Below are 27,497 nucleotides of genomic sequence, written 5' to 3' on the forward strand. Positions count from 1 at the left end.
TGCTTGCTGCTTGACAAGTACCACAGTGATGTGAATGGTTACTCAGACTGCTGTAGAAAAAAGAATGGCTTTAGGAAAGTTACTGCTTTGCTTATCGTTACAGATTAACAGGATTCTAGCTTGAACCTGCAATTGTTTATTTAGTTGATACTCTACTTCTCCCTTCCTGGAGCTTATGGTTACTCAACAATGGACTGATTCACATAAAATTTCAGAGTACGGATACCACATCACCTTTGCCTCATTTATAAAAGTGTTTGATTTAGAAACAGAAAAATATGTTTCTTTAGCCAACTGACAGAGTTTATACCAATTGGAAATACTCTGGATGTCTTCTCAGGGAAAAAGTGACTGTGCTGGTGAACTTAGAAACCACTCTGGAATTCACACAGAAAAGCCCTGCCCAAACTTAGCAATAAAATACCAGGCTAGGAAATCTAAAGACAAATCAAAGCAAGATAGAAGCACATGCACATTAGTGTGTACACATTACTACATTGACAGTAAGTGCTGCAAGAGAAGGATTCATTGTATTCAAAGTGCCTCCTGCAGTAGCTTTTAACATCGGGACCATTAGCTGCTAATAAAGAGGCTATGAAAAAAATAAGGAAAAACATCATATTGACAGCTGGCTTAAAACCACCACCATACAGCAATCTGTACCTTCACCGGAGCATTTCAGCAATTCGCAATTGAAAAAAGGCTGAGAATCTCTCTGGCTTACCACAGTGGCATTCTTGTTCATAAAATGCTATTGAAATAGAAAAAGCGACTCAGCCTGCTAAAAAGAAACCAGCTTTTTACAGATATTTTTAAGTGTTTTGCTCTCACTTTACACAGATACATTTACCAAAACTTTCAACTAACTGAACCACTAACCAATTTCGCTAACCTTTGATTAGGTATCATATATATAAGGGCTGAACTGAAACCTGTTACTGCAAGAAAACACAAGCTCCTTTTTGGTCCTTCTACAGAGTAAAAGACACCGCGATCAGACAGCTGCCAGAAAACTGTTTGCTCTGAGAGAATTTTGCTCTAAGTAGATATATGGTAAAATTTGAAGGGACTTTAATTAGTTTGCAAAAAGGCATCTGTACCATTTTAACTGCTGGAAAAAGCTATGACTTTCATACGCCCCACGCAGTATCTGATGTGACTAATCAGTTGGAGACTGGTATCAGAAAAGACTGATAGTAGGCTGAAGGAGCCTGATGGTGAATTCCAGTTTCACACATGTATCTGGGGGAAAAGATAAAGCTGATTTTCATTGGAAGAAAGCTTCTGTTGTGTTTTAGTTCTGTTCTTGCAAAGAAAGAGGAAAAAATACCATCTATTTGTAGGCTCCCCTCTTCTTCCCCTTGTCCTATTGTTTGGTAGATATCAGAGGACCATAAGGGAAAATGTGGAGTTTACTTCTTTCACCAGACATTCCAGCTAACCTGTGGGTAGTTCAAACTACACAGTTATAACACAAGGCCAAGATTTGGCAAAGGAATAGTCAGCCTATGTCCTGACACACATGATACCCCAAAATCAATGGGCTGTGGATGCCCTTGGATTCACTGGGTACATCAGTGACACGCCATTCAGTGGAACACCGCCATTCACACTGCCTAGGAGCTGGTGCCCTTTTCAAGTGGGTGATTTTTCAGCAGGACATTAAGAGGCCAAATTTCAGTAAAGCCATTTCCTATTCTCTTCACTCACTCGCCTGTATCACCTGTATGCTCACTAGTACCTCACTGGTGAATCACATTCCTCCCCAAAACTGGAGACACCTATCAGTCACTTCATGGGCCAGACGACCTGCCCTTAGCTTAGATATGGAAACAAATTTTGTCACATCATTGCCTTCCACATAGAGAGCTCAAGAAACAAAACATAAATAAATAAATCAGACTTATTCATATGGTCACTGATCGCAGCCTGCCTCTCTGCAATCACCTCCCCATGCTCCTTCAGCCTAGCAACATTCTTTGCATGAAGAGAAGCACATCTGGGAAGGCAGATGTGGGAGCTCATCAACAGCGCAGCACAGCAGTGAGCGCAGGAGCTCCACTTTGGTTGCCAGCTCGGCCAGGCAGAAATGCATGGCTTAGTTGTCCAGCATGGGCCAAACACTTTCCGCTGGTGAGTGTAATCAATAGTCTCCTGTTATTATGTTTATATATAATTATAGCTGCCAGTGGTGTCAGGACTTGAAGAAGCAAAGCACAGAACAAGACATCATTTTAGCCAGATCTGTTGTTGCTCTTGTTGGAAAAGATGTTTTTTTCACATTGTACAAACAAGACATTAGGTTTTCTAAGGTAAATTATTCCATACACCCCGTTTGGGGTGCAGTTTCAATTCTGAAAAAAAGTCTGGTATTTCTTTGTACCCTGAAGACCTCTTGATCGCTATTTTACTTTAGCCCCAAACTCCCAAAACTTGGAGGAGAGCGAAGAGGTGGGGTGGACGGAAGGAAATTTATAGAGAGCAGTATGTGATGATGATGAGTATGTAAACTTTATCCTAATGCCTCATTTGGGGCCCTAGCAAAAGCTTGTGGCAACTCCTTCTTTCCATGCTACCCATGTCCTGAAGGTCTGTTACAATCTCAAATGAAAATCTGAAGGCAGACAGCGTGCTCACTGAAGAACGCTGTAGAAATGTAAATTCATGGAAGCTTTCAGGGAGAAGGAAGAAACCTCTTCAGAGATCAAGGAACATGAACAGATTACTTACTATGCCTGCATTCTGTGCTCAGATCCCAGTATAAAAAGGAAGGGAAAATCATTAAGATTCACAGCCACTTTTAGTAAATGCTAAACAGTGCTTCTAATGGAAACAGAATCAAAACAGGATACTACTAGAAGACAGACGAGTGAGATGGCAGACACTGCCTTAAAGAGAACAATTTCGCTGCTACTTTTTGAGCAAACTTGGAGATACCCTGCTTTGAACAAGAAAAAAAGGAAAAGTTCTTTTCTAAGGCTAATCAGCCTTGAAGTGAAGGGCTAGACTATCAGGCTTTTGCAACTAAGCTAGGATAACAGCAGGTACTGAATTTGTGGAGAATTTTGTTTGCAAATGCAGATCCATGTCACTATGGCAAGCAGTAGGGAGAGAGTTCTCAAACCCATCTGTGTGATCATTTTCTTTTCTTCAAAATACGCATATCCACACCCTTTCATATTTAAAGCCTAAACCACAGAACTCTGAATCTGAAACGTAAAACACAAGCAAGCCCTGGACTACTACAAAATCCCTTTTCCCACATTACCAGTTACTCACATGACAAGAGTTCGTTACAGGAGCCTGGTGTGCTTTCATATTCCTTTTTGCATCACTTTCCAGGTCACCTCTGTTTAAATGTCATCCCTATACTGCTCTCATATGCAGACTCCGCACCCCATCAATTGCCCCCTTCCAGGACCATTTCCCAGCTTTTCTGCAGAGCGCTATTTTACATATGCTGTCCCCATATTCTGCAAGGTGATCAGATTTTCTCATGCCTTAAATATTTTCCCTTTCTTTCTCAAACAACTAAACTCAATGCTTATTTTTCAAAAGAGCGTATACTCTAATGTCCTCATTTCTATGCTATGCACTATGCTGCCACCCTAATGTTGTTTTTTGGACAAGAAAATACATTGCTGTTTTCAGGGATATCTCTTGTACAAAGGAAGATCCCTGTTCTTCCAAAGGACCATTTAACACTGTAGCATGTGGAACGCTAACAAGTTTTTCAGTTGTATGTCTATGGTGTCCAGATTGGGAGATGATAAAGAAAGAGCAAGAAGTGCCCAGGCACCTTTTGTCCCTTGCCCTCAAACTGATAGCTGAACTGTAAATGCCATGCTAGGAGAGCAGAAGGGAGGTGGGAGGACAAGGGGTTAGTCTTGTGTTTGTCAGCGCAAAGTGCTCCAGCACGGCTCCTGTGGTTCTTAGCATCTGGCACAAGGGAAAGAAGAGGTGTGAAACAGCAAAGAGGAGGCAGGAGCAGGACCAGTGGGAAGGAACAGGCAGCAACAGGTCCTGCATGTAAAAGGGCTGAAGATCATGAAGGGTTTTGGCCCATCTCTGCTCAACACACCTCAGGGCTTGGAGTGGGGGCCTGAGAAAACTGCTCTCACAGTGCCCACCTCTCTGTTTTGCTGCCTTCTTCCCGAACCAGCTGATCCAGCCTCCTGCTTCCTTAGCTACCATCACCACCCTTCTGCTTATTCCTAGATCTGCCATTTGCACTCAGAAACGGGAATTATTTTAAGGACAGTCCTGGGCAGCATCAAAAGAAGCATGGCCACCAGGTCAAGGGAGGTGATTCCCTCTACTCTGCTCTGATGAGACCCCACCTGGAGTACTGTGGTCAGCTCTGGAGCCCATAGTACAAAAAGACAGGGACCTGTTGAAGAGGGTCCAGAGTAGGGCACAAAAATGGTCAGAAGGCTGGAGCACCTCTCCCATGAAAACAGGCTGAGGGAGTTGGGGTTGTTGAGTCTAGAGAAGGCTCCAGGGAGACATTGTTGCTGCCTTTCAGTATATAAGGAAGCCTTTTAAGAAAGATGGAAAAAGACTCTTCACTACAGCCAGCAGTGACAGAACAAGGGGTGCCAGTTTTAAACTGAAAGAGAGTAGATTTAGACTGAACATAAGGAAGGATATTTTGGGCTTTGAACTGGATGAGTTTTAAGGTCCCTTCCAGCCCAAACCATTCTGTGATTCTATGAGTCTAAGAAATTATGATGAGGGTGGTGAGACCCTGGCACAGGTTGCCCAGAGCAGCTGTGGTTGCCTCATCCCTGGCAGTGTTCAAGGATGGGGTTTTGAGCATCCTGATACAGCAGATGGTGTCTCTGCCCATGGCAGGGGAACTGGGTGTGATGATCTTTAAAGATCCCTTCCAGTGAAAACCATTCTGTGACGTTATGTCTACAGGTATTTAAAGCTATGAGCATAGCTCTAACGTAGCAAAGCAGTCATGTAACTACAGAGAAATGTCATTTTAACAGCGAAACTAACTTCCTGATTTCCCCTCCTTGTGTATTTGTTTCCTCTTCTGTCAGACAATGTTCTCCACATGCTCAGATTAACGTGGGCCCATGGATTTCAACTGACAGCACATGCAGGAAATGTTGCTCTAGGGCAGCCTAAGGAATGCATGGTCTACCACACAGCTGAGAATTGTGAAAGCACTTGAAGCTGCCAGATGCAGAATAATCTTTTCCTCATACCTCCATCCAGCTTCCATTTTTTTCCACTTGGAACTTCTGCTCACTGTAAACACGCTTTGCCTTGTTACATCTCCTCTCAAAAGGAAATTCATATATTTTTCTGCGGTTGTGGCTGGTCACTTTCTAGTGAGATGTACAGTGAGCTCCAACCTGAGCATCTGTCTCTTAAGGACATGCATTGCCCATGTAAAAGGATCTGTAATCCTGCTTAGTGGCCATGACTCAATGATGGTCATAATACTGAGACTACGGCAGCAGATAGAAGTCATTAGAAAAGTGCCATTCTGCTCTCTCACACACACTGAACTCCCTCTTTGCCTCCAAGTTAAGCAATTCACAAAAAAACTTTGCTTTCTTGCCATAGCAACATTCTTTTCTGTGATCAGTGCAACAGGTCCACAAATGGACGGTCTTTGCCAAGTGTCACAACACAGGAGAGACACGTGGCAGCTCTTCCACTGGAGCAAGAAATGACTTTTATCAGTGCCTTTGACACGTGTCACTTGGAAGAAAAGACTACACTGTGACCAAATTTTGCAATGCCAGGAAATTTCTTTTTCATTTATATTTTAACTCGGTTGGAATGAAAATTCATTTTGGGAGCGGGAGGGGGAGAATTGAAGAAGGAAGGAAACTTTCTCACATGTTGGCCACAAAGAAGGTAACAATAAACAAAGAGAAAGCTGGAACACATGATACATGGTACTAAAAATGCGTAAACAAAACCAACAAAAAAAAAAAAAAAAACAACAAACACCAAACACAACAAAGCAATGCCCAAAAAGGAGAAAGAAAGAAGGGAAAAGCAGTCAACTGCATCTTCCAGGTTTTAGGAAGTAGTGAAAGCAAGGATGCCAGGACTGTTCCCTAAAGTGTTTAAAAGCAGGCTGATGATTTTCAATGTCACATGAATAGTCATGAACTGGAAGGAACAGAAATGTCCTTCTGAGGGCCAGAAGTGAGGACTACAAGTACATATGCAGACCTAATCACAAAACTACTGAAGGCACGTACATAGTTCGCACATCTGAGCCTTCAGCAACGCACTTGTTGAACATATGTAAAACCATTTGCAGGACTGGAAGGTAACAGCTAGATGTCGTGGTGGTGCAAACCGCATCCATCAAGCACCTGGCTCCTGAACATTGGTTACTCTTTTTTTCTTGTTTGTCACAACTGGTTACCCCTAAAGTTTGCAACTTGACCCAAACTACGAGTCTTGCTCCTGCTCCTAGAGCTTTCACGCACTTTGTATCAGACAGTGGATAAAAGCAGCACCAAGGGGCCCAGCAAAGTACAACATACTGTCCATTGTGCTGAAGAAGGCGGCTCCCTCTCCCTTGGTGAGCTCCAAGGCTTTTCCCCCCTGATGGCCCCTGCCTGGCCATGGTGTGGCCATGGCCAGGCAAAGATGCCCTTCCCAGACTGCTCATTCAGGGTGAGGGTTTGCCTGTTCCCACTGTGTTATTCTGGGCAAAAAGAAGAATTGAAACCTAGTGTCCCAGTTCCTGGCAGAGCATGGTGACTGTCAGGCAGTTGTGCAAGGCTGGACAGCACCAAGCTGCCAGTGGTTTTAACAGGAGTGATCTAACCTGCCAGGCTTTCTCGCTTGATGCTGTCAGTGCGCGTCACTTTTGCCTGGGGCATGACTAATACTGCTGGCTACTCTGCTGCCTGGGCAGTATCACTGCAATCCAGGGTTTCTGACTGTTAGACTTCAAACTGCATGTAGAAATGGACAATGCATATCCTTGCAGTCTGTGTATGCCTCATTTAAAACAGGAGCAGCAGTAGGACCATGTCTCCTCCTTGCCTGAGTCTGCAGTAGCATCCCTTACAAGTCTGTTCTTCACTAAAACCACTCTCACAGTTACCATTTGTCCCGGGCTGAACTAAGAATTTTGGACCAAACCAAAGATTTTTTAAAGCATCTGAACTCTAAAATATTTGGTTTGGGATCAACCCACAACAGGGAGTGATATTTTTATTTGGTCACTGAATCAAAAAATCACTTCTTAGAATTCCCTATTCCCCAGCCACACACAGACAATAACAGACAAGGTATGCGCAGGAGCACGAATATGGTGAGCTGAAATTTAAAGAGGGCCAGTCTTCTTGCAGTAAACCACATAATATTTAAGATGAAACAAAACACTGTGGGGTGAGGGGGAAGGTTGGGAGGCTGAAATTGGATAATCCAGACTTGGATCTGTTTACCTGGAACATCCAGAATCCATATAACTCAAATATGTGGATTCAGGTACAGCCTGAGTTTAGAGTAACAGGAACCCTGTGACAGCTTCAGGGAAATGAATTTGGTGATGTCCAAAGTGCACAGAGGTAAAACAGATCCACAAAACAAAGCTCTCATATCCTGTAAGAGCCAGTTCTTTACACAGTCACTACATTAATTTTCTAAAATCCAGGATAAATATCACAGATTACTGTACTAAAAGAAAACTCCTATTTCATGCCAGCATTTTGATAGCCTTTGTACTATTTGTAGCAGACATAACATGATGCCATATTTTCTTATCAGCAGAAAAACACCACGAAAGAAAGAAACAAGGCAAAACCAGCCTCTGTGATGCCTCACAAAATATTTTCTATTTCCAGTTTTCCTACAGAAAGGGAAGGTTGTCTGTACCCAGGCTATGACAGATTTCAAAAACAGACTGTAAGAGGCCATTGAAATCTACAAGAAAAGGAAAGTCCTGTTACTCATGCAAAGGGTGACCCCTGTGTCCCTGCCCGGCCCCAGCAGCACAGATGATGACTTACCAGTGGCTACTCCCCACAGCCGCTCTTCTTGGAACTGCAACATCTGATATGTAAAACCTCACCGATGTTTTTGCTGGGGACCCTTACGTCTTCAAAAAAGATCAGTGCTGTGTCGGATAACTTCATGCCCAGTTTGTCTATCTTTTTAGCAACATAAATGACTGAAGTATTAGAAAGGCCACAGGAAATAGACGTACTATATACAAGTACAATGTTTTAAGAAAGTGAAGTTTGCAGATGTGAAGGTATGTGCCAAGACTACAGTGAAATCTGCCTTTAGGAAAAACATAACAGTATTCTGGAATTTAAAACAGCCCATGTCCTATTTCCAAGAGTTTTTCTATTTTAACTAGCAAAGCAGGAACTGTAATTGTGAAGGTCTCATTTTTCATTATGTCTCCAAATAATAATTCTTTACTAGTAGTAATAATCTTACTTCATGCACATCTTGAATCAATGCAATATTTATTTGCTTGTTTGATTTTTAGTGCACTGTAATGAAATGCTGGAATTCAATTTGGGAGTATCGGCAGATTGCGTACACTGCTGTGGAATAGTAGAGAAATATTTAGTAACGACAAAAACAGAGCTACGTTTTAAGCTGCAACTAGAGATTTTCTCCTCCTGGAAACCCTATTCCTTTCCTCTCTTCCATATTTATCTTTCTCTTTCTAGTCTATCCTGATATTTTCTGTAGAAGAGAGAGTTTATAATCATAGCACACCGATTTGTCCTAATAAAAATTTAGACTCAAATTCCTAACTGCTATAAACAGCCAACAATTCCATATCAACTCCAAATTTTGTTGAAACTATGCATTTTATGATGGCTTATAAAATACTGTTTAGTTCACTTAAGTAGTAATAGAAGGGTTCATAATGATCACAGTTCATATCTCTGAGTTTTATCATGGACATGCTTGTGAAGAGGGTTTGCTTCCCCACAGGTCTCCCTATACAGCACTGACTCTGACCCCACATTCAATGGCCTGCTGGAGATGAACCTGGTTCCTTCAGGTTCAGCCATGTAAGACTTCAGCTACCTAGTCACATTTGTTTTTTCATAGCCACATGTTCTTTCTTGCTTTTGTTCAGATGCAAGCATGGCTTCACCACTGTCCCATGAGAGAGTAACAAACACCCACTGATTTAATTATTTTCTTTTGGGTGGCAATTCCTGTCTTCAGTTGTCACCTCCTTGTTGCTCTGGGACTAATGAGAATATTCAGGATGGAAGTCAAGAATATTTCAGACGTAAAATAAACTGAGGCAGACAACCAGGTATGAGTGTTTGTGCAAAATATGCTGATTACATCTGCCAAGCTTATATATGTAGAAAAACAGTCTTCCAAATCAGCATATATGTCTTTGCAGAAACCCAAACATTTTACTACCCACATACATGGTATTCTAACCAGCTCTGTGATGAGCAGGTATTTTGGTAACATTTTCCTCTTTATTCTATTTCTTTTTCCTATCCTTTACTACTCTCTAACACAGCTCAGCAGGAGTTGGTCACTACACAGCCCACTGTCATCTTTCATGGAGTTTAGTGAACAACTCTTTCTGAACTAATACAGACATCTCATCTTCTACTAAGAGGAGGCCTTCAGTCATGTGAAAATTACTTTGGTTTTGCAGGCAGAAGAAGTTGACAATCGTTCCCTTCAAATTCACTCTCTCTGGCTGCACTGAATAAGGCAACGGGAAGTTTCACCTCTCTGCAGAGATTAAATACTGACGCTATTTCCAAGTGCCATGACTGCTCTCAGAATAAGAAAGACACAGACTTCCAAACCTTCCAGTCAAGATATTTCTCCCCTGGCCAATCCATAAACAGACTATGTGTTAGGAATATTTGCTTTGATATGTGTCCAACACAGGAAGAAAATCAGGACAGCTGTGTAAAACGTTTTTACTCTTATCCAGAAATTTGCATCCACTCAGGCCAAAAAAACATTTGTGGTTTGTTTCTGTATTAAAATCAGAGCTAAACAAACACACTGAACCATTTACAGACCCAGAGGATTTCTGGAACACCTTTCCCCACTGGATTACTGCTTGGTTTCTTTGAAAGTCTTGGAGTTCATGTCTTTGGTCTACTTCTAGTTGGTTTTCTGCAATCATTGCTCTTTGCCCATATGAATATGTGCTTACTATCTGCCCAGGTAACTTGTGGAGTTTGTCTGTATTAAATAAATAACAAGCAACAACACAGAAATCTCAATCTAGCAAGGCCAAGTGCCTGACAGTTGGCACTCTAATAGAGCCATTTGTGCTACTCACACCAGTATCACTGAGATGGATTGCTGTATCTCTTCCTGGGCAGTTCTTTCCAGGAGTCTTTGATATTTCATTTTCTCTCCCTCCTCCAGCTTTCTGACAATCTTTTGTTTTCTATGTTCCATCGTGAGAGAAAGACAGTCACTCTCTCCTGATACCATTTAGTGCCATTACAAATGGAAACAGGCACGTTTCAGACTGCAGCCTGAGAAACATGATCTTTCCCCTGTCCTGGATGTTCTTCTCTTTATTATCCCCCCCTTGCAATCTACCCTAGTGCCATTTGAGAACCCAGAGGACAAACGACCGCACAAATAGTTGCCAGATTGGGACTGCAAGTCTTTTGTCTATATATTTTACTTACAGACATTCTACAACTTTTTAGATTCTCTTTCATAATACAAGAAATTAAGGTTGGGGTTTTTTTTTAAGACGTTGTTATTATGAGGACTGTTCACCTAATTTGGATATCTATGGAAACCACACTGCCATTCTCCAAATTCCTTTTAGGAGAAATGTATTCAGCATGTCTGTCAAATCTAGGCCATGATTTACTTCACCCAGAATATACACTGTACACAAAGGAAGCAAATCCTTCTTCATATCTCCAATGAACTACCAGCTGTTGAAGTCAGTAATTCACTTTCAGACCTGGAACTTTTTTTTTCTATCATTACATGATACAAGTATGAAACAATTAACGTTTTTCTGGGGCAAACGCTGGACTAGTCTCCCATGTCCTTCCAGCTGCTAGCAAGGAATGAGTTACTGCTGCACCACGGATCCCTTCCTTACTGCACCATATGGGCTGGTGACTGCAGCAGTTAGTCAGACATAACACTTGTTCTCCACTGCACGCATTCTTGAGCTTTGATACACATACATCTACAGACACTTGGTAGTGCACCATTCAGTGATGTCCTCCAGACACTTCCCGTACAGTCCTGATCTGCTGCCCTCCAAGGGGCACCAATCTTTGTCAGACACACATCCTTAGGATGTATCAGAACAGCCGGGACTTCCTCCTCACATCTGTGTCAAATGGCAGCTTTTCTCATCTTTTTCCTCTTTATCTTCCTGAAAAATCTCTTTTCTGATATGACCCACCCAAAATCAACTATCTTAATATTTCATTTTGAAAGGTCATCAGTCTTGGTACAGTGACCCTTTTGGAAGCCAGTATCTGTATCACACAGAAAAATGAAAGTTTATATACTTTAAGGAGTGCAATTTTTGTTTCTGGGAAGACTTCTACAGTTCTGCAGATCAGCTTTGGGCGACTCGGGCAATTTTTTGACTCAAAATCTATTTACTGCAGTAAAGAAGATCTATGTGGCTGTGTGACCTAACAAGACCCCCCACTCCCAAACCTCCCAAGCTATAATGACTCACATGTCTTTTTACAATAAGCAAAATAACTGAAAGCCTCCAAGTTGATTTCTGTATATTTGATCTGCCTCTAACAATGGGTTGGCTGCTTTGTTTTTGGAAAACTGATCTCTAAACTCTTTATCCTTTTATTTTCACATACTTGAGAATCGCTTTCAATATTTTCTGAACAAGACAGCAAGCTTAAAAATACTTCTCTATTCACTGACAAAAGCAGCATGTAGTCTGTCCATCAGTCCTCACACAAATCAGGAAAGAGTTTAACACTATTGTTAAAAAGTAGTTTAAAAACATTTTACAAAGAGTTCATGTGCAAAGGTCTATGTAAATAATGTTATTTAGATTTGCAGGCTGTTTGCATCTTCTTTCTGCGTTTTGGGACAGAAAACAAAGATAGAAATTTTTGTGGAACCTCTCCAAAACTAAACGACACTGAGTGTTATAACTTTCAAAAAAAAAAAAAAAAGTTGGCTCTTTAATGATTTCTTTGAGGCATGAATTTTGTCTTTGGCATTGATTTGTATATGAATTGTCACAGAAGGTTATGAAATCTTCCCATGCAAATGTATCTGAACAACTTTTATAAACTTATTTTTGGTAAAAAGGACTCTCCTTATAAAATTATTTGGGAGTCACAAGTTGAAGTCTGCGAAATACTTAACTTCCTTCTCATTTTCTCATGTCCCCTACTCTGTTTTGAATTGTGCAAATGCATTTCAGGACCAACTTTGTAGGACAATGAAGCACCTAATTTAGAAGAGCATTTATAGGTGCAGTCCTTCCTGTTAAACACCTTTCCTTCTTATGCTGGTGCACGTTTGAAAAACACCAATGAAACCAAATTAGGAGACAAAAAGTTTTGTGTTATTACCAGGTAGATTCATTAGCAGACATATGAGAGATTTATTTTGATGGGCAGGCCCTTCACTGGTGTTTGCCAGCAGGCACATCCAGTCTGCTTGGCATCTGGACATAGTCCACATCTTACTACCATTTATGATGTATTCATCCCCCCCCCCCCCTTTTTTTTTGTTGTCTTGATGTCTATTTCAAAACACAGGAAATTAAGGGTTATTCTTGTGAAGGAGGGGTAAGCTGGTCCCTGTACAACTGGCAGAGTCACACCTTTTCTCTCAGAAAGACAACTAATATTTGGTTCTCCCTTCTTATCCCCCAGGTCCTCTAACCCTACCAGGCTGCACAAGGCTTGGGCAACTCTTGGAAGGCACATGAGGGAAACAAGACCACTTCTCGCACCCTCCTTTAGGTGAAGTCTTCATCCCTGCTGATGAAAGCAAAAGTAAATTTGGTTGTCAGAAACTTGGGCCAGAAATATTTGAATCTGAGGTGATGTATTATGCATTTCTGTAACTGTGCATGTTAGTCACTGAGCAGGTCATTAATTTCCGTGTCTTGACTTAAGCAAACATATGCCTCACTATCAGTGTATGCATAAAGATATATGTACACACATCTCCTCAATGTTCTTGGTCAGAATGGTGTAATAAATTCAAAGCCAGTAAACTTCCAAAAAGCCAAGCCTAAATGCTAAGAATGTCTTTATATAAAGGAGTTCCAGATGCCTACTCTTTATACCCCCTGGCAAAAAACAATCTTATTTTCATCTGTGAGTGTTCACATCATGCTGCAAGCAGCCCTGGCTGCAATAGACAGCCAGAGTGAATCATTGGTTATTATTTACACACTAGCAGAATCTCCAGAGGTCTGGATTTTTAACTCTGCAATTGAACTTTTTCAACTAAAACCCCAACTGAGGAAGACTCTTCAACAGATATCTAGCTATAAGTAGGTGATGGTATAAGAGAACCCTATCAAACCCCTAGTAGCACCTGTAAATCTAGTAAGTCTGTGAAGTCTGTAAGAGTCCACCTATTGAGGGAGGCAGTAAACTTGAGGGGTAAGAGTCAAGACACCCAGTGGGAAGGCACATTTAGGTGAACTGGCTATACCTTTATATACACCCACCTCAATCTGCATATGAACCTTCTTCCCAAAGGCTCTAATTATAAAACAAAGCAAATCCAAATATCTGACCTTCATTTATGCCAAAACCAGCATGACTTACAAGATAAACCAGGACTGAGGTCAGCATGGCTTAAGTCTTGTTAATGAAAGAGCTGGGGGAAAATAATGGGAGAAAACTGCATAAAATATAAGCTAAGGGAATATTGGATATAGCTATGGCTAAAGGAATTTACAAGCAGATAAGGATGAACAGAAAGGGAAAAAAGTAGTACTAATGTGGATAAAACCAGTAGGCATATAGCTATTTCGCCAATGAATGACAAATCTGTCCAAGGAACTTGATACAAAATCTGTATAATAATTGGAGGCCAACAAACTGAAGGAACCTAAAGTACTGATAAAAGCTATCATGTACTGATAAAAGCTAATATGGACACAGACACTAGACAATCATACACACAGGGACTAAATAATAAAAGAAGGCCACATGAGAGCTGGGATAAGAAATATGACAACACTATATTGATGCAGCATAGAAAAGATGGAAGCATTCACAGTGATTTACATCATGCATCCCAGCTACTGAAGAGATTAGATAGAGGTTCCATGGAAGGTCTGCAGAAGAACAATGAACACTGTGATGTTATCACAAATGTAAACTGTTCTTGCAAGCAATGGCGTCACAGGGGACTAACCACCCAAATACAGATTCAAGAACAAATGCCTTACTAATGGAAACATTCAAGTACTCCCAGATGTGATGGCTGAACAATTTGCTTCAAACACTTGAAAAATTACTATTTATAATCAACTTATGAAGAGTTATTTCTCTTTAATTAGAAGAAACATCAAGTTAATAAGTAAGTTTTATGTTTAAAATACAGCAGGCTCTGAAAACCTACTTAACAATTTACCAAAGCCAAGTGGACTGAGCCTCAGGGATTTGGCTCAGAATATAATTTGGAATATTTGACTGTAATTATTCTCCCAGCTAGAGCATACCTCTGGGAAAAGGCTACTTCAGTGGGTGCTCCATAACTCATTCTTGGCAGCCCACATCACTGCCCCTGTAGGGACTATATAACTCAACAACTTACAGAGCATGCTGTGTGGGCTCCTTCTAAGAAAGGCCACCATCAAAAGGCTTTTGATACAGCTAGTGCCATCTGTAAGCAACCAGGACCAGTCACTTCACCATTCAAGTCACAACATACTTGAATCTTAAGTTTTCTTCTGCACGGCACTCTTGAGTCCAGCCATACATCTAAATAGATTTGACAAAAGACAAGGTTGACTTCAGCTTTTAAGATCAATATTACAATCAAAGATAGGCAACACACATCCTTCAAATAAACAAACAAACAAACAAACAAACAAACAAAAAAAAAAAAAAGAAAAAAAAGAAGAACAGATATCTGGGATTTACATCATCAGCACAGGAAAATAAACACCCCAAATGTGCATGAAATAGCTTCAAGTCTAACTGGATGAATAATTACTTTAAAAAACAGTAGATGGCCTACCGGAAAGGAAAAAATTAATCATCAAAGTAAGATACAGCTTGGAGGTCAGAAGGTAAGAACTGCCACAGGTCAAAATAAATTAAGTCTTGCAGATGAAAACCAGCAAAATCAAGTAAGATTTAGGTGGCAAACAGGAACGTTCCAGACACAGAAATAAATAGAGAATTAGAAAAAACATGAGGCATACAGAGAATGCCTCAAAACTAAAGAAATATTTCACAAGAGATTACAAAGGTATTCACAATGTAGCTGACAAAGCAAGACATCTACAGGAAAGACTATACAGAAATTGAAATTGGTGAAAACAGAGGTTGTTGGTTTTGGCAGTCTGCACAGCCTCAGAATAGATTTGGAAAGAAAAGAGGATTCAATTTAACAGTGGTCTCTTATTTAAAACTAACCTGATTTGTTTGTTATGGAAATGGATTTTCTAGAGAAAGGAGAATGGAAAAAACCCCTATTGGACTCAGGCAAACTAAAATTGATGCTACTAGGTAACTATGAGTTAAAATTTTGAAAAGATAAGAATTAGGACAAAAGTGGAAATGTGGGCAAGGAACTTGGCAAAGGGGAAATTGCATCAGGTTGCATTAAAAGAGGAAGTGCTGATATGCAGGGAGGTTACTATTGGAGATCTTCCTTGGATATCAGCCTTTGGACAAAACCTATTGAATATTTCCATTAATGATCTTTAAAACAAGAAAAGGAATACACTAATGAAATTTGTTGGTGACACAAACTTGAGAGACCTCACCAACACAGACAACTGAGGTATCTCCCAGCAAGAAAGGAATCATCTTGAGTTTTAAAATTCAAGATGGAAAATACAAGTAACTAGGCACAAAGTAATAATAACGGTTGCTGTATCTTACAATGTTTCAATAGCAAACCAATGATGAAGATGATCTGCATAATTAATCACAAGATTCGCAAGCCAGCAAACTTGTGTAACATTACATATTAGAGGGTAATATTTCAATCAGGGTTGGAGAAGTATTTGTGTCAGTATAGATAGTATGTGCAATTTTAGTTTTCAAAGCTTAAAAAGGATTACCAGAAAGACTAGATTCCACACAGACAAAAAGGGGCAAGGTGTCTATGCTGAAGAGGTGGACATAAGCAGGTTTACTTGGGGTAGTTGCCCGGAAGACATATCTTGAAGAAAGAGAAGGCGTCATCTTCCATGATGTGCTCTTGTATATTCTCCACAGACTACCAGCAAAACATTATATAAATTGTGGAATAGTAGTGAGATGAGACAAAATCATTAAAACCGAAACAAATGTGTATGTTCTGTGGTGCCAAGAATCCTGAAGTTAAAAACAGACATTTTCTATACTAACTGTTCTGCTTCTCAAATGATCTCTGTGCTAGTTTTGTTGTACATGTTCAATACCATGTGCAATATACAACAACATTTGAACACAGACAGGTGCTCCTTCAAATTGACTTGAAATTTATATTAGACTAATATATAGAGTCCTCTTTCTTCTGTTGAAATTTTAATAAATTAATTCCAGGCACCTTTCACTTCTCATGTAGTGAACACTTTTTCTTCTGTGTTCTTATCACCTTCAAGAATTTATGAACAAAATCAATCAACTAGAAAGGAAAATGGCAATAGATCATGCAGGAAGATATAGTCCCATTATTTCATTATCCCCATTAACTCTCTTGAAAACTATCTGCTGCACCCTTACCCTAACACTGAACAACTGTCTGTCTTGAGAAAACAGCTTGAGTTTGGTCAAAGAGATGGACATTGGACTCTGCTGATCAAAAACTTCAGCCAACCTGGTGATTTTGTCTGCAAGAACATATCTCAGCAGTTTGTAAGAGCAAAATGTGTTCAACTTAGCCATCCTGTGTCCAACAACAAAACCTCTAAAGTGGTTTCTCACTGTTCCCTTTTCCTTGAAGTCCATGGCTTCACAGTCATATGAGACATCTTTCATTTTTTTCTACAATATCTCTTAATTTAATTGTTCAAATTATCTACTGTCTCAGGCATTTCAGAATTTTAGTTTCATTTATCAGTGTTTTTAAACATATTCTTCCACTAAATCAGAAAAATAGTTGCATGCAAAGTAACTAAATCACAAAGATAATAGATTGGACATGGCAAATTCTTCATTAGCTCTAAACAAAACAATCACCAGTTCAGAGACATTTATGCTGCACAGGAATGACAGAAGGGGCTGAGGTGAGTTAAGAATGAGCAAGAGGAACCCATTGTGAAAGTAATGCCATCATTTTCAGAATGGACTAGCTCTGTAACGGAGAGATGTTTTAAGGAAGTGCAAGTTTCAGTACAGTTGAACAGGCTACACCCATATCGTACATCTGCAGATTTGCACAACTGATGGTGGCTGTGCAACTACAGAAGTTGCTGGAATGCTACCTGCCAGTGGTAAGCTTGGACAAAACAGGGAGGCAGCAGCAGCAGGGCAAACACTAGGATAAATCCAGGGCCAGCATGTCAGCTGCATATTAATCTGTTCTGCTCAGCCTATACAGTGTTATAGCTGTCAATTCATTGACAGATACATTCAATTTGACTGCTTTTGGATGCATCAGAGGCATGTGTTACTGCTCCTAGAATATTACTTTTTGCTCTTCTCACACCAGTCTTCGTATTTCTTCGTATTTCTTACAGACAGTGGCAAATGAAAGGGCCAGGGAAACCAGATTCCTTCCATTAAAATTCCAGGCTGTTTAAAATTGGCAATTCACTAGTTTAACTTACTTGTGACATCTGACCCAGCTCCAGCTCCACTGATTCCCATGCAAACTACAAAATCTCCAGCTGTAGCTGGTCCTGTTTTTTCAACTGATCAGAACCAAACCTGCAACAACATAATGAAAAAGATAGGCTATTAGATGGTTTTGAAGGTAAACTTTATTTACAAGTTAGTTACAAATTCTGTTCTACCCACACAATGACTGATTTTCCTATGACTAGGTAAATCCTGTCCCAGAGCCAAAGACAGAATAGATACCCTCCAAAGTTGTGATTCAGAGCCTTCACCGTAAGTCCAGCCACAATAATTTTAAACAAGGTTTTTAAGTATTCAGACATCTTACTCCCACAGAAATGTGTGGTCTAGATGCCCCGAATCTCATCTTTGACTTGTCTTGAGAGCTATCAGATCTAAATAAACATAGTCCCTGGGGTTTGCCCTCAGTGCTGTTGCTCCAGTCTGCAGTCAGCCATGATGGAGGACCTGCTGTCTGCCTATCTTCTGACTTTTGCGCCAGCTCTTTGCCATGTTTTCATGGTGTCTGAAAAGTTATGACATGTGATGGCCACCCCCTGCAAATAGCTGTATTTACACTATCAATATTCCACATATGCACTTAAATCACTCAATGAAAACCATCAATGCTTCTTCTCATCGGTTCTCTTAGTTCTCCGCAAAAATAAAAAGTTAAACAGCAAATTGCTGATGGCATTTTAACACAAAAAAATCACTTGTCAGTATTTCAATTCAGTTAAGAGGCATCCTATTTTTTCAGCATTTCCCTGCTTTCATCCATTCAAAACATAGGCTGTCTCATTTCACATTTTATTTTGTCCTGATGAACATTCATTGATTTGGTCTAGCAGCATGAGTGGTGAGCTTGTGATCTAGTTATTGAACCTCTCTTGTGCTAGACTTAGGACATGAGATGTCTCTTCAGTGAGCAGAAATTCATGAAAGTCAAGTTCCTCCTCAGCCTCCTCTTCAGCCTTCTCACATTAGCATCTTCACTCATCTCTTTAGGCTCTTTGGCTGCCTGAACAGGCTACAGTTACCTGGGTCCTTCTTCTAAAACACTACTTCCAAAGAAGCAATGCCATTTTAGCTAAGACTTTGTCCTTTCTCCTCTGCTCCAACCCTGACACAAAACAGTCAAAGGTCACAGGATGGTCAGACAACAGACTGGGAGCTGGCAGACACTTTTGGCTTGTGCACACATGGAGCTCAATCCCTAGTCCTGTCCCTGCTGATAGCCACTGCAGCAATCCCAAATACAAACAGCAATCTTTGAGTGTTTACTCCTTCCTCCAGCATACTGGGACAAATTCCCCTTGTCTGTTATGCAGTGTTTTTCGCTTGTTTTTTTCTTTCCCTTGGGACATGATGAAGTACAGCCAGCTGAACATTAATTAGACTGAAAACTACAACCAACAATATAAAAAATCAGATTATACAAGGAGCTAGCAGGAATTTTTGGCAACGCTTTCCGATACTTAAAACTTTGCCAACCTTTAGTAATTTCAGCAGAGGATTTCCATGACAAGAACTTTTCTCAGAATAATATTTTGATTTGGTATCTTTCTTTGTTTGGTTTAAGTTCCAGAAAACAATTCAGCTCTTCCCAAAAATGAGACTACAGAACATGATCTTTCGCAATTAAAAAAAGAATTTGGCAACATTATCTTCAGAATATCATGCATCTCTATGCCTTGCAGGAAGAACATGCAGCTCAGCAAGCAGCTAGATGTTGTGTTAGAAACACGTTGTTTCTGTAAAATTCTACCCATCTTAAATGCATCCCAGAAAAATCTCAGGTTTGCATAAATACCCACTTCTTTCCAGTTTTAACAGCCTCAGAATTAAAAAACTGTTTGCAGTGAGATCATGCTCTGGCTCAAGACAGAACTGACTAGGTCTGTTTTCTGGGCAGGGGCTATGCCCTAAAGCAGAGTTTCCCATGTGATTAACTGTGCAGCTTTAGCATTGCTTTAAAATATATTTTCATGCATGTGTGTATGTATGCACACACGTCTACAGTCTACAGCTCCTTTTTGATGCTGAGTAACCCATAAATCCCAAGTGTGAGATTCTGACACAGTACAAGTTGCATGGAAGTGGTCCACCCTTTCTTGCTCCACACTTTATAAGTGACATTGACGGAATGTCATGAAAACAAACATAAAAATGACAATGGTATACAATGATGTCAATGGTGGTTAAAAGAAAAATAAAACCATGGCAAAATACAGATGTAAGAACACTTCCTTGATCCACATAGTTCTGTTTATGTGCTCTGACATTAGAAATTTGAACTTACCTTTCTGTATCTCAGATATACATACACAAATCTGGTTTCTGACAGGTTAGATTGCAACACTGAATGAAAATGTCTATTTCGCATCATTATTCTGACTCAATTGGACCGATAATCACCTTGGTAGAACCATAGATCTTACTGACTTTTGTTTCTTCTGCTTCTGGGGAATAAAGCTGAGCTGAAGTGAATTAATTAAATTAATAACAAAAATTCTGAGTAAAACTGGCATATTTTCTGTAGTATGATACAATATTAAGTGCAGATTGAAATTCTGACTCTGAGCAGCTGCAGGCCGTTCTAACATGGTTATCATCATTGCATCAACTCAAGCTTTCTTGCAGTGGAGCTCACACATTCAAGCACTGCTCACCACCAACATAAAGGGCGGGGCGCAGAGAGAAGTTTTTAGATTATCTATGCACTATTCTACAGTATCTCAAAGATGACATAATTGTTCACTCATGGACTTCCTAGGAATATAAAGATTTCCTTTAAGCAAGGAGAAGTTAACTTTGACCTACAGACGCTTCCTAAGTGCTAGCAACAGGTGAATTTCTCCCAGTTCTCTTTCTGTTCCATTCCTGGACTCTAACTATTAATAACTCAGTAGCCACATGCCACACTTTTGCTGCAGTGTAGTACTACACAGGCATCCTACCATCTGATGTCCAGGTCCAGCTTAGCAGTACTCCTTGGATCTTCAAGATACAGAAAAAAGGAAAAGGAAAGACAAACAAACACCACCCCCCCCAAAAAAAAAAAAAACCAAAAACCCAACAAACAACCCACAAAAAACCCCAAACAAACAACAACAACAAAAAAAAGCCAAAATTAAAAAAGAAACAAAAAACAAAATGAAAGGGAAGAGACACTCTTTAAAGGCACAGAAAGGGTTAGAAATGCACGGTGAATAGCAGCGAGCACCCTTGGGCAGCATGGAAGCTTCATTAAGTTCAGTAATTTACATAACCTGGATTTAAAAGAGCCCACACTGCAGCCAGCTTTCTCTCCTCGAGTCCCTATTTCAGTTAAGAAGACACACAAGCTTAAGAAACACGCATTTAGAAAACTTATTTACTTTCTGTAAAAGACAGAATAAGAAAAGCACTCTGACTCCCAGTTTTTATCAAGCCTTTAAGCTCCAGTTATTTGAAGACTTTATTAAATAAATTGCTCAGTTTGAGCTATTGCTATGTTCTGCAAAGAATACAGATGAGAAGCCTGCATGAGACTACCTGATACGTATGGCTACCTCAGGCAGATGGGGCTGCCTGAAGGGTTTTGGTTAAGAATGATTATGTCAATATTCTATTTATTTAGAGATGCATTATGCACTAAAATGCAGGTGTTATAGAAGAAGAGTCACATTAAAGATTATCCTCTTCAAATCATGCAGTTTCTAAGAGCTACTAATGTATCTCGCATCCTGCTGCTACCACGCCAACTCTCAAGGCTGCCCACCAGACAACCTGTCACCGTCACATGGCCAGGCTGTCACCAGGAGCTGGAGAAACTTCAAAGGTATAGGAACATCAGGAAGCTGTTTCAAGAAAAGCTAGTTCAGAAGCAGCTGCTTGACTTCCTATTGTTCTGAAACCAGGTTAGACCCTCACAGGTATTCAAAACCACAAAGCAGCAAACTGGCCATGGCAGCAACATAACTAGCCATCATGGCAGTGATGCTTAATGATATGTTGAAAGCTGCACCTATAACAGTCTCTGCTCTGGCCTACTTTATGCGCACTATACAAATTAAGTACTAAATGTGAGAATGAGACAGGTCAGTGTATCTATTATTGAAGAAGCAGAAAACCAAGCCACCCTTACACTATGCTAGTGGGAAAGCTGCTAGGCTCTGGAATGATGCCCCATTTTCACCCTTTTTCCAGCTGATCAAGTGGATGATCCTCCTTTTCAAACGTGCAGTTCTGATTGTCAGCTGCAGCTCCTCTCCTTTATAGTAAACAGCAAAAGAGACAGTAAAACTAATTTTTTTGATATTTACTCTCAGTTATGCTGCTGTTAGAAAGGAGAAAGAACCAGTAATGAGTCAGCTGATGAAATAGAAAAGCACTCTCTTACCACTAAAGAATCAGGGGAAAAAAAAAAGAAAAGTTTACTGTCTACTGCCAAGATAAAGGAGCACTACACTGATCTGGTATCACTATGTGTCACCTTGCAGGTTTATTTACATGCCCAGGGAAATGTATCTCATTCACTGCCTTAGCTGAGAGCTGCTTTCTCCACTCCACTTGTAAGCATGAAAGCAAGTGTTATATCTGACTGCATTTGAAAGTTCTGAAAAAGAGTTATGTTAAGAACCAGGTACATCAAAGGTCAGATCACAGCTGACAAAACATTTTTCATTTAGTTTAGAAAGTGCTACTGCTTTACTTAGAGAAATTGGGAAGACGGAAGGGGAAATGGAGCAGTTCTGGGCATCTTCAAGTGAAACCAGACTATTTTCTCCTCTATTTGTCTGCACAACAGAAATGCTTCTAAATCAAAATCTGCAGGGTTTCTTCTCAATATAATCACAGATATAACTTTCTGAAGATCGTAAAAAAAAAATAATGATAACAAATGAACTAAAAAGGGGCAGGTTCAGTGAAGAGGCAAACAGACACAGATAACATTTTCAAAATTAATTATTTATATAATTAAAACTGTTACTATAATCTACTTCCCATTTAAGTGAGTATCTCTAAGACCTTCACAAACTAAGCCTTGCAATAGCTTGTCACTGAAGTGAGAAGGAAGTTGCAGAAACAGCATCAGAAGGCACCCTGACTCTTGATTTTTTAAGACTTTATTTCCCCAAAGTATTAAAATTTTAAAAGCTGTGTACATCTGCATATGTGTATCCATCTGTTCAAACTATTGTGCTGCCTATATATCTAACCAAGGGAACATCTCTAACTTATAGTGGCATGTGATACTTCAGCACGTATCACATTCACTGAGTTGGTTTGCAGGTACACTGATACATGCTTGATGAACGCAAAATACAGCCTGAAGTTAGAAAAGCCCACAATGGGCTCCAGACTTCCTTTTTGAAGCTGTTTTAGGGGATGATGGTTGATTCCCATATTACTGTTCACTTTGGGCATTGTGCATGATGCACCATGTGTAACAATCTAGAGTTAAGTTGCAAAATTTGGATTATCTCTTTGAACTTGTTTAGGATCACCACAGCACACAGATACCTTTAAAGAAGCCATCCATTTTGTGAATGCAATTTGAATCCATTAGCCCTCTCACTATATGGCATGAAGTAAAGCTGCAGCCATGCAAAATTTCCTGCAGCAGCCACCTTTTCTCATTTCATTACCAAGTTTCATTTTTACATTTTAAGAGTGGTAAACTGCACTGTATCAGTGGAATTGACATAATGGTGAAGGAAAAGTTCATTAATACAGACGCAAATTCAATTACAGATGTCATCATGTTGAAAACATTTTCACATTTACTTTCCAAGAACATCCCCTTTAGGATTTTACTAGCACAGATGTACATAGTTTCATTGCTTTACTACAGCAGAATAGAGTAATAGAAAGCAAAAAAAAATATAATGGAAAAAAATCCTGTTTTCCTTTGCCCACAGATTTTTTTAAACTCTGGGGAATGAAAGGCTATCATAGGGACAAAGTATGGTTCTCTGAAGTCTTTTAAAATGCTACTTTTATTCCCAGTTGACCTATAATTAAGCTACTGTTGAAACAGACATACCGAACTCCATGCTTTCAGCAAGTTTTTTGTGTATTACACAAAGGAGAAGAAACTTTTGGAAAGATTTTCCATGGCCAAGACCTCCAAAGACCTCAGCAGGATAAATGGATATCAAGGGAACAGAGCCTAAGTTCCAGACCATACAGTGGATAGAACCACCGACAAACAACCCAGCCCTAAAATGCTCTTCTGTGCAAAAATTTTCCTCGTGTATATGTTTTGTGCAGAGAAATTCCTGACTTCATCATCATTATTTGAATTTAATCCCCACCCCCACCTTCCAGAATTTTGGATGTTTCCATATGCCAGGGGCAAACTGCTGCACTAGCCTGTCACCTCCCTCCAGTTCTGCAAACTGCTGTTTTGATGCAGAATGTTTGTGAAACTACTACATGGAGAAGGAATTGGTAACTGCCACTTTTATGGAGGGAGGAAAAAAACCCAATAAAACAGATTCAGGAAGTGCAGGAGCCTGAATGAAAGCAAGTGATGAAAGGGGAACACTGACACTAGCAGATGAGAAAAAGCAAAATGAGTAATTGCCTGGAATGAGCGTATTTAAGAACCATGATACATATGCTTTAAGACTCACACCAACATTGATCATTACTTCTGAAAAGACAGTCTGCAAGGAGCACCTCGTAAAGCTGGAAAACAGCAAGTAAATTATAAAATAGAATTAGACTGAACCTAATCATTATAACTAAATACATTTTTAGTATGACTGCAGTGGGATCTCTGGCTAAGAAAGAGCACAAACATGAATAGGGGATTCTGGAATTAAAATTGTTTATTGTCTCTGGCACCAAGGTTCTGTTTTGTAAACATATCATCTACTGTTAAATAAAGCCTATGTTGTAATATGCAATATTCTAACATTAAAAAAATAAAAACAACCCAAAAGCATTATTTTCTCCCCTAAACCAAACAGAAGAAGTAGACAGTAGGTTCTTTTCTCCAGCATTACTGAAGAGCAACTAGACAGTAAATCTTCACAGTAATGTTTTTTTTTCCCTACTTTTATGCAGATTGGGTTTTAGGCCAAAACACGTGACAAGTTGGGTTTTAAGCTGAACCAAACTCCTGAAAATTACCGTGTAAGAGCAGAAGTAGCCATGCCAGCCTGCACTCCTATAGCCATAGGAATACATCCACAATGCATACGTCCCAGCTCCTCTGCTACTGCAATGCTACAGGAGAAGTCCAAGCCCGTGCCTTCATATTCTGAGGAGAAAAAAACCCAAACCTATGACACTCATGTTCTAGACTGGCATAAGAAACAAGGAGAAAATAAAATATTGAAAATATTGCTACTGCGAGGACTTGCCAACTGCAATTTCATTGGTAAATTTTAAATATTTGACAATTATCCGCTTTCTTTCAGAAAACCAGTGCCATGCTGTTCTCTACAAAACCTGAATTTAAAATTACACCCAATCTAATTACCTGTGAGCACATCAGGTCACCTTTGAATATCCTAAGTAGCATCATTATTTTGACTGGAAACAGCAGGAAAAAGTGATGTGCTGCTGAAAATTACAATAGAAGGCAAAATTATTCTAACAGCAAGGTCATGTGAAGAAATCACCACAAGCTAAGAAGTGGCTTTATGTCTCCATGATAACGCCTGACACCTCACCCCCAGTGCACTCAAGAAGAGCTCATCTTCCCCACACTCTGTAGTCTAGTCAGCACAGAGCAAGACCATGTGCAGGTCACATCCCTACATTAATTTACTGCCATAGCTTAAAATCCACAATAGACACAAGTACAACAGTGAACACGTGTATTGTGTATCCTGGCACCTGGTCAGTGCAGTCACCAAGGCATTTTTCATTAGCAGGAGGCTGACAACCTGGGATGCTGGCTGAGTGCCAGAATGAGCCATTCCTCCTCCCCACACTCCAATCTGCAAATTCAATTAAAGAGGATATTATTCTTCACCTCCTTCCCATGCCCAGCCCTGTTAAACCCACTATGTAGTGAAAAAAGACTGCATTACTGTGATGGATGAGGTAATTTCTATCTGTTTTAAATAGTTTCTTGTCTAAAGGAAATATGGTGAGAAAGAGAAGGTTACTGTTTGACGTCATTAGTTGACTGAGAAGCTGTGATTAGATAACATTTTCCTTCTTTTTTATTTTTGATTTTTTTTTCCTCTCCCATTTGGAGACCAACTAAGAAAATTTCAAATAAACAGATACCATCCCCCACCCCTCACACACACAATAAAGGGCAGACAGACAACCCTCTCCATTTTCACTTGCTGACAACACCCTCTGAGCTCAGCCCTCTACTGACCTGCTTTGAAGTTTTCAAAAACTACCATTAATTAAAAATCAAAACACCACAGTGCACTTAAATACAGGACTTTGTGTGTTATCGTCTGCTTCCTAAGCCCACAGAAACTATCTTTGTGCATCCTTTTTCTGCAGACAGAAAGAAAAACACAAATGGAAAAGGGTAAGTGTGAAGTTCAATTTTCAAATAAGAGTTCTCCTAAAGTCATCCTGAATAGTCTGGATCATCAGAATTTAAAAAAGAAAAAAGCTACTTTTCCAAACTTTTATCTGAAAATAAAGAATGCTTCTTAAAAATATGCACAAAATTAAATTTTTTTCTGAGAGCTTAAGCAGTACAGTGAAACAACAGTAACATGGGAAGGTGGTTAGCGTAGTATCTAATCCAATTCTCTTGCCTTTACAGAGTCCTTATCAATAAATAAATGCTCTGAGGAACAGTAAGAATTGTATGTGCATGCAAAGGCAAGTCTATTTAAAGATGCATGGGCTGAAAGAGTTTTGCTCATTTTATGTGAATCTATAGCAGAGTTATAATAGATAACCTCAGTTCTAGTGTCACACAAAATGCTTTCCATTTTGCTTTTAATTTTGTTTTCAAATAGTCAATAATTTTATTGGCAAACTACAGTTATTAATAATTTTGCCTTTGGTTTTGTCTACCAAGCAGTTATACTCCTGTGTTTCACTTAATTACACAAATCAAAACCTTTGTTTCTTGATTTACTCAGAGCAATTTCACAGGAGGAATGCTACGCACAAACTGACCATTTTATGCAAGTGTATGGCTTACATACATTCTTTGTTCATACCACAATTCATTATATATTACCATGTAGCAGACTTGTCTGGCTTTCATTTGAGGTTAGGCACTAAGCAGTACATTTTGAGAACAAAGTGCTTCAAAAGGCCAGCTCTCAAAGTGATGACACTGAAGCAATTTCCTGCCAAAGAGAGGATATGACCAGAAAGAAGCCTCAGGAGCTGAGAATGTGTACAGGGGGGAAGCCTTGCCAGGCAAAGAGATGATGCATCCTCCAAAGATTTTTATAATCTGGGGATAGATAATGCAAGAGACAATCACAGATGCAGACCAGCAGGAAGGGCAGAAGCAAGTGGTAAAAACATTAATCAGACAACACATGACCTTTCATCAGTTCTCTTTCAGGAGCCAAGAAGAAAATGTTTCATGGAGAAGTACGAGCACTTTGACACAAGATTATTGGGAAC

The 27,497-nt window shown here is 39.8% G+C and overlaps 1 protein-coding gene across 1 annotated transcript in view; it reads right to left on the reverse strand.

Moving 5' to 3' along the window:
* LOC136009021 (probable acyl-CoA dehydrogenase 6) overlaps nt 1-27,497 on the reverse strand; it is a gene marked incomplete at its 5' end in the record, with an annotated part of 83,529 nt that overhangs the window by 5,239 nt on the left and 50,793 nt on the right. The window contains 11 exon segments of the mRNA XM_065669112.1: nt 1,724-1,869; nt 1,920-1,933; nt 2,040-2,118; nt 2,121-2,157; nt 2,160-2,200; nt 8,001-8,060; nt 8,063-8,161; nt 12,543-12,707; nt 17,927-17,998; nt 18,001-18,026; nt 25,062-25,191. Coding sequence (XP_065525184.1) covers nt 1,724-1,869; nt 1,920-1,933; nt 2,040-2,118; nt 2,121-2,157; nt 2,160-2,200; nt 8,001-8,060; nt 8,063-8,161; nt 12,543-12,707; nt 17,927-17,998; nt 18,001-18,026; nt 25,062-25,191 — 869 coding nt within the window.

The sequence above is a fragment of the Lathamus discolor genome, chromosome 2, assembly GCF_037157495.1.
Source record: "Lathamus discolor isolate bLatDis1 chromosome 2, bLatDis1.hap1, whole genome shotgun sequence".
Classification (NCBI taxonomy): domain Eukaryota; kingdom Metazoa; phylum Chordata; class Aves; order Psittaciformes; family Psittacidae; genus Lathamus; species Lathamus discolor.